Here is a 15,696-nt window from a genome sequence, read left to right on the forward strand (position 1 = left end):
GCGCAATTCTTCAAAAATTCAGGCACTTGAAATGTAAGTCTTTAAAACCCTGACCTACATTTCCAGAAGCAAAGAAATTAGCGTTGTTGATTTGTGCCTTTTGAACAAGAAAATAAGATGGAATTTGATGGGGTTGATCAGAATTATTATTCCAAATTTTAGCACTCTGATAAGACCTCATGCAAACTTTCCTCATTGATTGAAAACCTAAATTTAATCTTTGAACGCTTTCATGGGAAATACTGCCACTAATTTCTTGTTAATTGGCTCATTCAATTAAGTTGTGTGTACAATTCAAAATTCAGAAGTATAGGCACATAGGGGGTAAATAGCACATAGCCCCCTTTCGGCAAAATTATCTGTCAGTATTTAAAGACACAACACATGGCTCATTGTCATTTTTATTCAAAATTGCTTGAAGTTTATTCCTGTATCTGAGTCTTTTTCCTCACCAAGAAACCTCTAAAGTGTATTCCCATAGACATAATGGAAAAAAAACCCATTTCATTACATCTTACCCAATGCCCTGAATTCAATACAATCTGCTCCTGAAAACAAGAAAAGGCTTAAAAAAACAAGATTAGCAATGCAAGAATACAGTATGTATTATTATCCTGAATACAAAAATATTTTTTATGTAGAAAGAATAAGTTAGGCTAAATTACAAACATTCACATTGTCTTGTCATTCAGTTTGTCTAATTAGAGGCGCATGCCTAGAATTTTGCAGAGACCATTTCCAGAAGCATGTCTTCCATATTTACAGAGCCAATGATGGGCTTAAAGAAGAGTTCTGCCACAGTATTAGCATTAATGGATCTAAGCAAGGAGAGAAGAACATTTAACTTGGCAAATCTGCTCTTGTCCCATCTGTGCGTCGTTCCAACGTGTTCGTTGAGGGCTTGCTTCGCTTCCCTCTGTAGTCCCTCAATGTACTGTGTGCAGAGCAGTCCTGCCAGCTCTGCTTAAGAGAAAAATAAAGGCCATTGAACTCATCTCGCACACATTTACCATTTTTCATTTAAGAAAAGCTATGGTGAGATACTAGTTAACACGTTTTTAGACAAAATATAGCTTTTGACACTGCAGAATTCCAGTATCTAGGAGAAAACACTTCTCTCAGTTGAGACAAAAATATTATTCAAGTTAGGTTGTACCTGTTACAAGACATCGGTTGGCCTTATGCCTGAATATATTATTGATCACTTTAAATTTACTGACAGAAAACATTTTTCTTTGCATTTTAGATTATTTATATTTCCTACTGTAAAAGGTTGTAGATTTTTCCATAGAATTTTATCTTTTCAAGCTGGATCATGGGATAAACCCTTTTCTGTCCTGATAACAAACTCCTATCTTTCCTATCTAACTCCTATCTTTCCTTTAGAAAAATGCTAAAGACCTAATTATGTGACAAATTATTCTGAATGTGATTTTAATACACTGTGCTTGTTGTTAACCGCGTTGAACTGAGAGGTTACTGCGGTATATAAGTGAATTTGTTGTTATGTTATTCAAGACCACAAATGTATCTTCATCATTTACAACAAAAGGTTGTGAGAATCTCAAAGTTCAGGTACATTTGTGAGTAATTATCTTGTATTCACATGGGAGAAGAAGGGTTGGTCCAGCTCAGGGGTAGACAACAACAGTCCTTGAGGGTCGTAACCAATGAGATTTTCAAGATTTCCCTAATGAATATGCATGATCTTGAATTGCATATTCATCGTGGAAATCTTGAAACCCCAACCGGGTTGTGGTCCTTGAGGACTGTGGTTGCACACTCCTGTTTTAACAACTTCCAACTTGAACTGACAAGGCTCACACAAGCCTTCATCCATAACTGTCCCTGGTTTATCCATTAATATCCTCATTTTATTCCAGCCTAGCTAGAGCGACAGTGCTCTGCTAAGAGCCATGCACCATGACTCCCTCCAGAATCTAGTATGCCTGCATTTTAAAATGGCCCACTAGGTGTCACCATTGTACAGTTGCAGAGATTCCTGCTGCCAGGAGCCCAGAGCATCCCAAACCTCGGCAACCCAGGGAGCCAAAGCCAAGCCTAGGCATACAATAAAAGACTCAGCCTCTTTGCCCCTGGCTTGAGCCTTTATTAATCTAATCAATTACTAGAATATCTTAAGATTTCATTAAACTCCTTTAAGGACACTAATTCTGGCAGAATTGAGAAAGATCACTACATAAGATGAGGAAATGGGTTTCTTTTTTATATCATTGTCATATCTATTTAGAGAAAGCCACTGAATACATGGGGGCTGATATTTAGCCAACAGCGGGCAGCACACTTACACCCACTGCCAGCAATGACCCTGGATATTCAATGCTGGACCATTTCCGGCAACTGGCAGCTAGTCAATAACCGTTTAGCCAATAGATCTTAGAACAAAAATATATAAATATGATTTAGGGGTGGTTATCAACATGGGCTACTGTTAGAACAAGGTCTCATGAAAACAGAACAAGAAGACCCAAATTTCCACAGGATAAAGAGCAAAGTAAAAACAAACAAAACTATGGAAATCTCACTATTCTGGACCTCTGTTTTATTTCTTCCAACAATCTTAAAACAGTCTTTGGAACTCTGTCCACATTTATACTTGGCAGACTCATAAAAGACTTTTAAGATTGTTGGAAGAAATAAAACAGAGGTCCAGAACATTGTGATTTCCGCAGAACAGGGTCTCATGACATAAAAAGAGGCCCTGTGTTAAATTAACCCAAGTGGTAGCAAAACAATTTACCTTTAAGAGTAGGCCATGTTGATAACTTCTCCCCTATATCATCAAGCAAGCGACACAGTTGATTGACCATTTCCACCATCAGAGGACAACTACATTATGAATGATATTAGAATAATATGATTATAGCTAATTTAATTTGATGATTAGAATACCTCTGCTAAATTGGACTTACCCATTTCCTTTCTTCAGCTGTTTTTAATCAGTCTTTCACCACCGATTTTCTTCTAATACAGCAACATGTAGGGGCCAGCCAGTGTGCACTTAAAGCCGGAAAATTGGCCTAACACAGAATGGGCTCGAGTGTTCTGTATTAGTTTGGCCTTCTGTACACAGTAACAGGTGGTATTTATCTTCTTGTATTTTTTTGGAAGGAGCATGTCGGGTGGAAGTGATAGTCAGCTAGCGGGTTGACATTAGTACACACTAAGGGCCAAATTCTATAAATGATGTCCTACCACTGTCTAACCAGCCAATCGGAATGCACATTTTAAAACAAAACCAACCCCAAACTGAGGCAGGCCATTTACACTGTCACGAGTGCAGGGAGGCGCCTAGAGACGCTTAAGCTTAAGCTTGCCCAAGGCTGGATGTGGGAGTGGTTTTGCCTAGAAGTGGTCTTAGGTGTGCTTAAGTGAAGCGGTGTAGGTTGGAGACAAGAGAGTCAGTCAGGTGGGTGGAGTAATCTCGTTTGGCAGTGAGAAAGCGGATTGGAAGGAGGTCAGGAAGAATTTGAAATGAATGAAGTCAGCATGAGGATGGGATTTGAGCCAGAGCCATTCAGCAGATTTGGCACAGGAGTGTAAGTAGTGGATTTAGAGTTTAGCCAGGGCTGGGGTTTGGGGCGCCTCACAAAGCGTGAGGTAGGGGGGAGTGAGTGTATTTAGAAGAGGAGAGAGTGGTGTTATAGGATGAGGCAGTCTTGGTAGAGAGGAGGGGTGAAACAGTGGTGGAGTGTTGAGGGGAAGGGTAATGGACTGCTTTTGAGAAATTTGTGTTACAGTAGTTGGAGAAGAGGACAAGATCACAGCAGTGGGTAGGGATGGTGGAGCACAGCTGAAGATCATATGAGGGTATTGGGGTTAGAAGCCTAGAAGCATAAGAGTCAGCAGGGTTGTTAGCAAGAATGTTGAATTCAGAAAGGATGAGGGAGGGAGATGAATGTTCAAGAAAGAGAAAATGCCATGAGTTGAAGTCAATGAGGAATGAATAGAGGACTTATGCAGATGAGTAGAGGTGCAAAAAGACAGATCAAGTGGACTTCAAAGAAAGATAAGAGATGAAACTGAGAACAATAACCCAATGCCATCTCCACGACCAACCAGGCGAAGAACAGATAGCCCTCCATGACTCAGGGCAGCAGCCGAATTAGAGTCATCCGAGCAGATGGAAAGAGTGAGAGAGGAAGAGGGTGTAGACGTAGACAAACTTAATGGAGACAGAGCGGACATTCCACAGGGCACATAAGAAGGGCAGGGAAGAGGGGAACAGAAATACGATTGGTGACATTGTGGTGTGATCCACATGAATAGGATGGGAGTTGGTTGGGAGGACCAGGATTAGGGCTGATATCCTTAGCAGAGAGCAGATGAAGGAGCAAGAAGATGCAGGTGAGAGAGGGGCAAGCAAGTGGGGGGGGGGGGGTCTGTTGCATTGCAAGGAAAATGGGGATGCCTGAATGAGCGGGAGAAAAGGTTGAAGTTTTAGGGCTGAGAAGAGGGTGATGGTCAAAACGTGAGCGATGTGGTGTTGAGGAGTTAAGTGGTTTGGGGTGAAGGGAGAGATTAGGGAAAGTCAGAATCAGAAGGAAGAAGAGTGCAGAAGGGGAAATGGGAAGAAGCAGATGATGAAGGTGAGAAGACTCATACGGAGGTAACTTACCAGGAAGGGTCATGTCAGGGTCATAGGAAATCTGCAGGCTTTAGATATGGGTAAAAATAAATCTGCATCCCCGCTACCAGGAAGAGAATGATTTAGGGAAGTGATTTGGGTTTTGTTTTTTTGTTGTTGTTTTTTTTAATCACCTTGTCATGTGATCACTTAAGCACAGTGCCCAGGAAAGGAGGAGAGTGAATCAAGTAATTCAGGTCAGTTGGCTTAGGGTTACCATATTTTTGAAGTCAAAAAAGAAGACACATGACCCTGCCACACCCAACCCCTAACCTCTCTCCAGCTCCACCCATAGCCTGCCTCCCACTAGTCTCACTCTGCCCCGCACCCCACCTTTCACCAGTCTCACCCCTGCCCTGCCCCACCTTTCACCCATTTCCTTAGTCCCCCTTTCCATCTTCTGTACCCCTTTATCGTTTCTCTCTCCCTCCCCCGCAGGTTCTTCACTCTCTCTCCCTCCCTCTCTCCAACTCCCTTCCTGTGGGTGCTTACTTCTCCCTCCCTCCAATATCCCCCCTTCCCCATCTCTCTCTTTCCCTCCTGTCCCCCATCTTCCTCCTTACTGAAATTGAATCTTTGGGCTAGCCTGCAGCAGCAATGAAGCAAGCTTGATTCCATCAGCCTGCCCCAGAAGCCTCTCTGGAGCATCCCACCTATGCAGGAACAGGAAATCGTTCCAGAGAGGTTTCCAGGGCAGCAAGCTTACCTCGCTGCTTCTGCAGGCTAGATTCCATTTCAGCTGAACCCCGAAGTAGATGGGGAACAGGGCAGACAAGGCTCTAAACACTATCTCTCTGGACACCCAGACAGTCCTCTAAAAAGACATCTGGTTGCTTAGGAGAGGGGACTAAGCCCTTCAGATCACGCAGCTTATAAAGTAGAGAACACAGAGTCCCTGCTACCAGGAAGAGAGTGATTTAGGGCATTGATGTGTTTCTTTTTAAATCACCTTGGCATGTGATCACTTAAGCACAGTGCCTAGGAAAGGAGGAGGAAGAATCAAGCAATTCACTCCCGGTCCCTTTCTTCCTACCCTGTCCATCCTGAATAGATTGTTGCCCCATATAACTATATCCCAGTCACAGTTTTCCATAGTCAGTCATCAGATCGATCATCAGAGATCTATATGACTCAACGCAATAAAGAACTTTTGTTATGTTGTGTTGCCTTCTTTTGCTCGGTCATTCTTCCTGTGTGTTGTTCTTTCTGTACTTGTGATTTATGGGATCTTTTTGCTGGTCTCTATGAACCACATCTTTGTGACCAGCACCAAATCTAGCAGAATACTGCACTAGATGGACCATCAGTCGCACCCAGTATGACAAATTCTTATGTTCATTTCATATCATGTATTTAGATTGTGAAAAAAGCTTTTGACATAGTCTGTCGTGTGAAACTCCAAAGGAAAATTAAAGGTAAAAGGAATAGGAGGCATTATTCTGTTATGGATTGGGATCTGGTTAAAACATATAAAAGAGAGGGCTGGGCATTTTCAAAAAAAGATACCCTTCTCCTCCACTGCCAACGCCAGACTCCGTCCCTTCTTTCTTGCTGAGCCATATGCCTGAAACAGGTCTGCCAGAGTCAATTTGTTGTGCTCCATCTCTAGAAGTATTCAAATCCAAGCTAAAAGTCCACTGTTTTAACTCCCACTCACTCTTAACCGAGTCAAGCTCCATTTTGGTTGAAGACCCGGTATACAAAGCTAAGTTTTAGTTTCGTTTAGTTTAGATCATTCCTCCTGCTAAAACCTCCCCAATCCCGAGATGTCGAGTCTGTCCAAATTAGATTGTAAGCTCTTCTGAGCAGGGACCATCTAATGAATGTTAAATATGCAGTACAGTGCTGTGTACGTCTTTCTGCGCTGTAGAAATGATAAATAGCAGTAAGATAATGTCCAAAAGACGGCATATACCAACACTATGACATCGTATTAGTGGGCATTTTTGAAAGTGACCTTTTAGAAAAGGACTTGGGGGTAATAGTGGACAAGACAATGAAGCCGTCGGCACAATGCGCAGCAGCCTCTAAGAAGGCGAATAGAATGCTAGGTATTATCAAGAAAGGTATTACAACCAGAACGAAAGAAGTTATCCTGCCGTTGTATCGGGCGATGGTACACCCGCATCTAGAGTACTGTGTCCAATATTGATCGCCATACCTTAAGAAGGATATGGCGATACTCGAGAAGGTACAGAAAAGAGCAACGTGATTGATAAAAGGTATGGAAAACCTTTCATATGCTTAAAGATTAGAGAAACTGGGGCTCTTTTCCCTGGAAAAGAGGAGACTTAGAAGGGACATGATAGAAACTTACAAGATCATGAAGGGCATGGAGAAAGTGGAGAGGGACAGATTCTTCAAACTTTCAAAAACTACAAGAACAAGAGGGCATTTGGAAAAATTGAGAGGGGACAGATTCGGAACCAATGCTAGGAAGTTTTTCTTCACCCAAAGGGTGGTAGACACCTGGAATGCGCTTCCAGAGGGTGTGATAGGACAGAGTATGGTATTGGGGTTCAAGAGGGGATTAGATGATTTCCTGAAGGAAAAGGGGATAAAAGGGTATAGATAGAGGATTACTATACAGGTCCTGGACCTGATGGACCGCCACGTGACCGGATTGCTGGGCATGATGGACCTCTGGTCTGACCCAGCAGAGGCACTGCTTATGTTCTTATGTAGAAATCTTTCTGTTCGTTTTGTTTCCAGTGCATCTAAATCTTAAGGGGACGTGTTTTGAGCTGGATTATGGCAGGTTTAGGACTTGAACGATTTACAGTAATAATCAAACATTTTATAGAATGTTCAGGGCACAATTTGAACATTTTGGGCTAGACCTGTTTTTAAAACGAATAAGGGCTAAAAAGGTAACCAAACTGACCAGATGACCACTGGAGGGATGAAAATACACTCCCCAATGGTCACATACCCCTCTGACCCCCAAATATCTGTATGAAACAATATAGTGTATATTTGTCTTTTGAAGCAGCAGATATTATGGCCAGTCCTAGGAGAGATACAAGTAGGTCTCTGGAGGAGTCTGGTGGGGAGAGCAGTGGACTGCAGAGAAGGGGACCCACAAAAATCTACCAAAACTCCACTGAACTGCCATATTGGTGGCACCTGCAGGCATGAGGGCAATTGGGGTGGTAGACAAGTGGGTACAGGAGGTTTTGGGGGAATTTTAGAGGACTCACTATATAATGCACAGAGGTTATGGTGAGATGTGAACCCGGCACTCTCAATGTGAAGTTCACAGCAGTGCCCCCTAGGGTTCCCCTCTTACATGCAAATGGCTTGTTTTTAGATTATTGTAATTTGAATGCTTTTTTTTCAATAATGGCAAAAAAAAAATTAGATGTCTAGCTGGGCCAATTTTTTTTTTTTTTTTTAAGATGTTTTGTGGGTCAAATATGGACATTTTCTACACCCAATTTTTAGACGTTTTAGATGTTTTTCTTAAAATGTCCAAAGTCAGGCTTCTGTCCAGTCAAAAATGCCCCTCCCTGTCAGCCTAGCATTACTAGCAGTCAGAAATTTCGGTTGGCTTAACCAATGTTGATGCTTCTACACAGAATTCACACAGATTAAGCATTAGGCCAGACTGGATTGTTTATCAAGAAGCCAGAGACTACGGTAATCCCATCTACCATTCCTGTAAGTGTTATACCTTCCTTATCAATTAAACTAACCATTATTTCAGTTTACAAATTATAAACAGAAAGATTCTGGGAAATACAATATTTTCTATTTTTAGAATATGATTCCAACCTAAAAAAGCCTCCTCTCTGCACCCCCCCCCCCCCCACCCCCGTCTTTTTCCTCTGGACTCTGTAATGCAGGTAAACTGTCATCAGCCTAGCATTGCTAGCAGTCACTCCCCAATTCTCTTAATTCAAGGAAATGAATAATGGCATGTCACAGGGATCTGTACAGGGGATAGTGTATTTTTAATATATACGACGGCAGCAGCAGACTTGTTTTTATGGGGCAGGGAGCAAAGCTGTTGTGTGGATTGGATTTTAATAAAGTTCTTGGTGAATGCTATAAAGATCGGTAGCAGCAACAGAGAACCCTTTAGTGCATCAGAAGCTCCCCTGCTGGCTCCGGAGCTGCCATCAGCTGGGTAGAAGAGGAGAATGGCGGCTACAGGCTTGATTTTAGGGGGGAGAGGGTGCATCTGTTGTGTAGCAGGGATCTGTACTGGGGCTAGTGTATTTTTAATATATTTATAAATGGGAATAACCAATGAAGTAATTTTGTAGATGACACAAAAATATTCTAAGTTGCCGATAGTGCAAAATTGCAGGAAGATCTTGGAAGGCTGGGCATTCAAATGGCAGATGAATTTTATTGCGAATAAGTGTAAAGTGATGCACCTTGGGTAGAATAACCCAAGTGCTGCAGGTCCTGACAAACGCTGGTGCAGGCTTGCATGTTCTTATTTCATACAGTGCTCTGCATTCTGTTGAGCTTTTTGTAAAATACAGGCAGAATTAAGTGTGGCCTAACCTGGACTTCGCAATGCCTTCCTTAACATCTTGTGCAAAATGGACTTCAGCAGTACCAGGCTGTGATACAGAACATCCCTCTACGATACTTCTGTTACTCACTGTGCTGCTCTCTGAGCCACCACACCTGTGTATAGAGGTGTATTGAGCAGGTGAGATTTCTAAGGTTTTTGTGCACCTTTCCTGTGATTCCTATTGTTTCTAGTATTTGTAGTAGGATGTTATGGTCTACCAGGTCAAATGCTGCAGTGAGATCTAATTATACAACTTGAGTTAATATGTCTTTGAGTTATTTTATTTTAATTCCCTTTTTTTAACTAAAATAATTCCTTGTACATCGCTTAGGATTTGGATAGGCGATTGATCATGGTAGACCATGATATCCTACTACAAATACTAGAAACAATAGGAATCACAGGAAAGGTGCACACATGGTTTCAAGGATTCCTACAATCCAGGACCTACAGAGTAAAGACAAACAAAGAAAAATCAGAACCATGGTCCAACTCCTGCGGCGTACCCCAAGGGTCGCCATTATCCCCAACACTCTTCAATCTCTCCATTGTATCCCTCGGCACCTGCCTAGACAAATTAAGTTTAACTTCTTATAGCTATGCAGATGACATCACCAACCTCCTTTCTTTTGATCAACCATGACAGACACATTACATAGAACACTAGAAACAGTGGCAACATGGATGAAAGAACACAAATTAAAGCTGAACCCAGATAAAAAAAAATTTATACTTCATGAAAAAAAACAAAACCCCAACCATAACAAACTTAGTAATAAACTCGATCACATACCCCATTCAACCCACCCTAAAACAACTAGGAGTAATGATAGACAGATGCTGTACCAATCAACAAACAATCCAGAAATCATTTGCGGTCATGCAAAATGTAAGGCAAATCCGAAAATTCTTCAACAGAAAACAATTCCAGCTCATGGTCCAATCCCTAGTCCTAGGACTTCTAGACTACTGCAACATCCTCTTTTTTCCCTGCCCTGCACTCCTGATAAAACAACTACAAACAGTAGAAAACACAGCTCTCAGACTGATCTATTTGCTGAATAAATTCGATCACATCACCGCCGCATACCTCAACTCACACTGGCTCCCAATACAAGCAAGAATTCTATTCAAATTTACTATCTACAATTCAAAACCATGAATGGAGACAGCCCAGCCTACTTGACCAATCACCTTATCCGAACTACCACAACCAGGCAAAAGAGAACCCAGATACCATTCACTCATCCCCAAATCAGAGGCATCAAACACAAAAAAAATGTCCGATGGCCTACTGACCACGCAGGCAGCAAAACTAGACCACCAGTTCTCCAATCTACTGATCACGACACCAGACTACAAAACTTTCAGAAGAGAAATAAAAACCCTGCTATTCAAGAAATCCATCAAGACAAACACCTCAGGAAGCATTTCAATCTTCCCCAGATCCTATAACTTTCTAACTACTCGTAAATTATCTATCTTGTAATGACCCTGATACAATGTTCAGATCTCCCCCGAAGTAATCCGCTCTACTTTGTAACTCTCCTGGAAATGTCCAGATAACCACTTGTTTAATCCACCTTGAACCGCAAGGTAATGGTGGAATAAAAGTCATTAATGTAATGCAATTTCTAAGAAATGGCATGAATACTACTGATTTGCTAAGATGATAGGGTGCAGTTTCTATGTCAGTGAAGTCATGTTCACAAGACATCTGAAAATTGAAGAATCAGTGATGCCCATAAGATTTTCTTCCAAGGAGAACCAGGCAACTACAGACCTGTGAGTCTTATGTCTATCCCTGGAAAGATGGTTGTAGCACTGATTAAAGATAGCATAGTCCGGCACTTGGATACACACGACCTGATGAGAGCCAGTTAACATGGCTTCAGGAAAGGGAAATCATGTTTGACGAATTTACTTCAATTTTTTGAGACTGTGAATAAACAAATTGATAGTGGAGAACCGGTGGACATAATATACTTGGACTTCCAGAAAGCGTTTGACAAGGTTCCACATGAAAGACTTCTCAGGAAACTACAAAACCATGGAATAGAGGGAGATATACTAAGATGGATAGGCAAATGGCTGGAGAACAGAAAGCAGAGAGTGGGCATAAATGGGAAGTTCTCAGACTGGGTTCATAGACAAAATCGCGTGAGACAACGGCGCGCAGACAACTGAACGCAAGGTTGACGGCGCACCGAAGAAAAGCACTATTTTAAAGGGTTCCGACGGGGGGTGTTGGTGGGGAACCCCCCTATTTTACTTAACAGTCATCGCGCTGGCGTTGTGGGGGGTTTGGGGGGTTGTAACCCCCTCATTATACTTGAAACCAAACTTTTTGCCTGTTTTTTAGGGAAAAAGTTCCGTTTTAAGTATAATGTGGGGGATTACAACCCCCCAAACCCCCCACAACGCCAGCGCAATGTCTGTTAAGTAAAGTGGGGGGGTTCCCCCCACACACACCCCGTCGGAGCCCTTTAAAATAGTGCTTTTCTTCGGCGCGCCGTTGTCTCGCGCAATTTAGTCCCGTCACCCTCAGACTGGGAGAAAGTGACTAGCGGTGTGCCCCAGGGCTCGGTACTTGGGCCCACCTTATTTAATATTTTCATCAATGACCTAAAAGAAGGAACATCCAGTGAGATCATCAAGTTTGCAGACGACACAAAGCTATGCCGGGCAATCAGATCACAGAAGGATAGCGAGGAACTCCAGAGTGACTTGTGTCAGTTAGAGAAATGGGCAGAGAAATGGCAGATGAAGTTTAATGTGGAAAGTGCAAAGTAATGCATTTAGGCAGAAAGAACAAGGAACACGAGTATAGAATGTCAGGTGCAACTCTGGGTAAGAGCGAACAAGAAAAGGACCTGGGTGTACTGATAGATAGGACCCTGAAACCGTTGGCACAATGCGCGGCAGCGGCAAAGAAAGCAAATAGAATGTTAGGCGTGATAAAGAAAGGAATCATGAGTAGATCGGAGAAAGTTATAATGCCGCTTTATAGAGCAATGGTCAGACCACACTTGAAATATTGTGTCCAACTTTGGTCTCCCAACCTAAAGAAGGATATAAAACTGCTGGAGAGGGTGCAGAGACGAGCAACGAAGCTAATAAAAGGTATGGAGAACTTGGAATACGAGGAACGACTTAAGAGACTGGGATTGTTCTCCCTTGAGAAAAGGAGACTGTGAGGGGATATGATCGAGACTTTCAAAATACTGAAAGGAATTGACAAAATAGAGCAGGAAAAAAAAAAGATTTACAATGTCCAATGTGACACGGACAAGAGGACATGGACTGCAGCTAAGGGGGGACAAGTCCAGGAGAAATATCAGGAAGTTCTGCTTCACGCAACAAGTGGTGGACACCTGGAATACTCTTCCAGAGGAGGTTATTGCGGAATCCACCGTTCTAGGATTTAAAAGCAAACTAGATGCACATCTCCTTACGAGAGGCATAGAGGGATATGGGTGACTAAAATTACACCAGGTGTACACCTGGCTGGGCCTCCGCGTGTGCGGATCGCCGGACTTGATGGACCGAAGGTCTGATCCGGAGATGGCAGTTCTTATGTTCGATCAATTGCCTATCTAAATCCTATGCAATGTACAAGGAATTATTTTAGTTTAAAAAATGGGAATTAAAATAAAATAACTCAGACATATTAACTCAAGACACAACTAACATGATCCGAAAGGTAAGGGGGAGGAAATAGAATTGGTTATAGGACAGGAGAAACATATAGGGGAAAAAAACAATGCGGTTTGGGAATAGAAGTACGAGTCTACAAAAAAGGCATTATCAGAAAAGACTAATGATTAAGAAAGATTAAAAGCACCTTTGAATAAAAAAAAACATTTTAATTTACTTTTGAAATGGTCTTCCATTTTTTCTTCTCTAATATGGGCAGGGAGAGCATTCCATATCTGAGATGCTGTTACTGAAAAGATGTCAAAACGTCTAGTACTAATGATCTTAAGAGATGGGATAGAAAGTAAGGATCGATCAGCAGATCTCAGCAGATGAATAGGGACATAGGAAGTTAGTAATTTATCAAGGAAAATTGGTACTTTAGTGAAAAGAATTTTAAATGACAGGAGAGCAATTTTATATGTAATTCTAAAGCTAACTGGCAGCCAGTGAGCTTTAATCAGCAGAGAAGTTACAAGATCAAAGTTTTACAGCAGCATTTTGGATTATCTGTAAGCGTCTGGTCTCCCGTTGAGTAGCGAGTTACAATTTTGCAATTACTAAAGAGTGGATTCATAAGTTCATTGATTTTGCTCTAGAAATTTTGACACTGATCAAATCATACGTAGTCTGTAGTGACAAGATTTACAAAGAGAGACCTCGGTCTGCTTTTAGGTTTTTGCCTAGCGAGGGAGGCTGGCACCCAAAATCGTTGTACCATGCGCCCCCCACTCTTCCCTGGTGCTTGAGCTCTCCATCCCCCGTCCCCCATGTACCTCTTGAAATGTTCATCAGTGTAAGCAGTATCTTCCCCCTTCAGACATCATGGCCTGATCCTCTGACCAGAAAGTGATGTCAGAAGGAGCCGATGCCAAAGGGAGCAGCTACCAGAAGATGCCACTCGTGCCAGCGAACATTTAATGAGGTATGCAGGGGTGGAGAGGAGAGGTGCCAGTGCCCCCACATGAAGTCAGCACAACCATAAAGCTCCAGAAAAAGAAGGATGGATTAAGACATCCAGGTTTTACTTCCATTGAAAGCTATGAAAGTAAAACCTGGATGTCTCAATTCGAGCTCCTTTTTCTAGAGCCATATGGTAACCCTACTTTTGCCTAAAGTAATTGGTTGCATGTTAATGCAGTTCAGTGCATCCTACAGTCCAAAAGATAGAAAAATCATCCAATTGGTCTCAGCAAACTATTTCCGGAGACATTCCAGGCCAGGGACAATTGTGACAGGCGTGCTTGGAAGACCATAACATTTCTTACAAAATCCACTGTTATCCTTTAGCAGCAGTGCTGTCCACAGGATCCAGGACATTGTAAACATTAAAACCCTTTAAAAACATATTGAAATCTGGGACTATTAGCTGTTTCATCCATGCTAAAGTGTAAGCAAGCCCTGCAGAACTCCTGCACTCAGAGATCTCATCCCTCCCTCTGCTTTTTCAATGTACCAGCAGGTCTCCTTGCCTCTCCTTACCTGGGTTGAAGAGGACAGTCCCCTTCAGATAGACGTACTCCTTGGTGCTAACGTCCAGACTCCAGCACATGATTAGGAAGCTTTTGATGCCCTGGATCTCAGAAGCTGAAGGGAGCTCATGTTGGAGAGTCTCCAGCTCAGATTGCTCTTGCCTGCTAGTTAAAATCCTCTGCAACATGCTGGGCTCAGGGGTTTCCACTGTCTCAAAATCCACCCTGTCTTGGGCCAGTCCCAGAACCAACAGAGGGGCCCAGCACTTCCGAACCAGCAGGAGCTGATCTTCCAGGGGAAGCTCCTGAAAGCAGGGCACATTTTTAACGAACCTCAGTGTCTTCACCAGCACCGCAGAGGCAGCCTTGCAGGCAACCTGCGGACTCTTCAGGGCTGCCTTCCTCTGGCAGCTGCAGGTGCAGCCCTGTGCGTGTCCACTGTCCTCTTCTTGGTGGTGGCTGCTAAGGGGTCCCTTCTGCTCCTCGCTCTTTAAAATCTTATATAAAATGCTGGTATGCTTTCTGTTGTTCACGCAGCAGTGACTTCTCTCCAGGCAAGCCATGCAGGCAGCCAGGAAGGGTTCGGTCTGCTTAATACGTGTCCTGTATGGTGCTTATCCTGAAGCATGTACAGTTCAAATGGAGCCAGACACGCATTACTGTCAGATATAGACACAGACAGGGCGATGAAGAAGCACACACCTCCTTCCCTTTCATGCAATTGAAAACTAGAGGGAGCTCGTGAACTGCAGTCAACATTAGTCAGCTTTTCTCTTTTGCTCTGCAAATCTAACAGGATAAAAGGACACCACAGTATACAGAAGGGTGTGCTAGCCGGACCAGCCTCTTTTGGAGTTCACTACGCACGTTTCCTGTATCTGGACTCTCTGCTTGTGGTTAGAAGCAGCTCCTAAGGGGACAGATGTTTAGTTATGTGGGTCCTGATGACTGAGAGAGCGAAAGATTACACTCATGACTCTTTCGTGGGAAGTCTGATATAAGCTTAAGACTGGCCCAGATGCACAAAGCTCCGCCAACCCGGTAAAAAATACCAGGTTGGAAAGATGTGGTAAGAGTGGTTAATGTAGCTGATTTTAAAAAAAGGTTTAGACAAGTTCCAGGAGGAAAAGTCCATAGTCTGCTGTTGAGACAGATATGGAAGAAGTCACTACTTGCCCTGGATCGGTGGCATGAAATGCTGCTTCTTTTTGTGTTTCTGCCAGGTACTTGTGACTTAGATGGGCCTCCGTGAAGACAGGATACTGAGCTAGATGGACCATTGGTCTGACCCAGTAATGCTACTCTTATGCTCACACAAATAGAGTTCAAATCATTAATGCATGCTATTTGCA

General features: G+C 42.7%; 1 protein-coding gene across 1 annotated transcript; it reads right to left on the bottom strand.

Moving 5' to 3' along the window:
* Positions 1–389: 389 nt before the first annotated feature.
* NR0B1 (nuclear receptor subfamily 0 group B member 1) lies at positions 390–14,948 on the bottom strand. The gene is made up of 2 exons (XM_033949570.1): positions 14,355–14,948; positions 390–960 (listed from the first exon to the last, which is right to left on the bottom strand). The coding sequence occupies exons 1-2, from the start codon at positions 14,905–14,907 to the stop codon at positions 716–718; spliced, it is 798 nt and encodes a 265-aa protein (XP_033805461.1). The 5' UTR covers positions 14,908–14,948; the 3' UTR covers positions 390–715.
* Between the last annotated feature and the right edge of the window lie 748 nt (positions 14,949–15,696).

This window comes from Geotrypetes seraphini, chromosome 6 (genome assembly GCF_902459505.1).
Source record: "Geotrypetes seraphini chromosome 6, aGeoSer1.1, whole genome shotgun sequence".
NCBI classification, from domain to species: domain Eukaryota; kingdom Metazoa; phylum Chordata; class Amphibia; order Gymnophiona; family Dermophiidae; genus Geotrypetes; species Geotrypetes seraphini.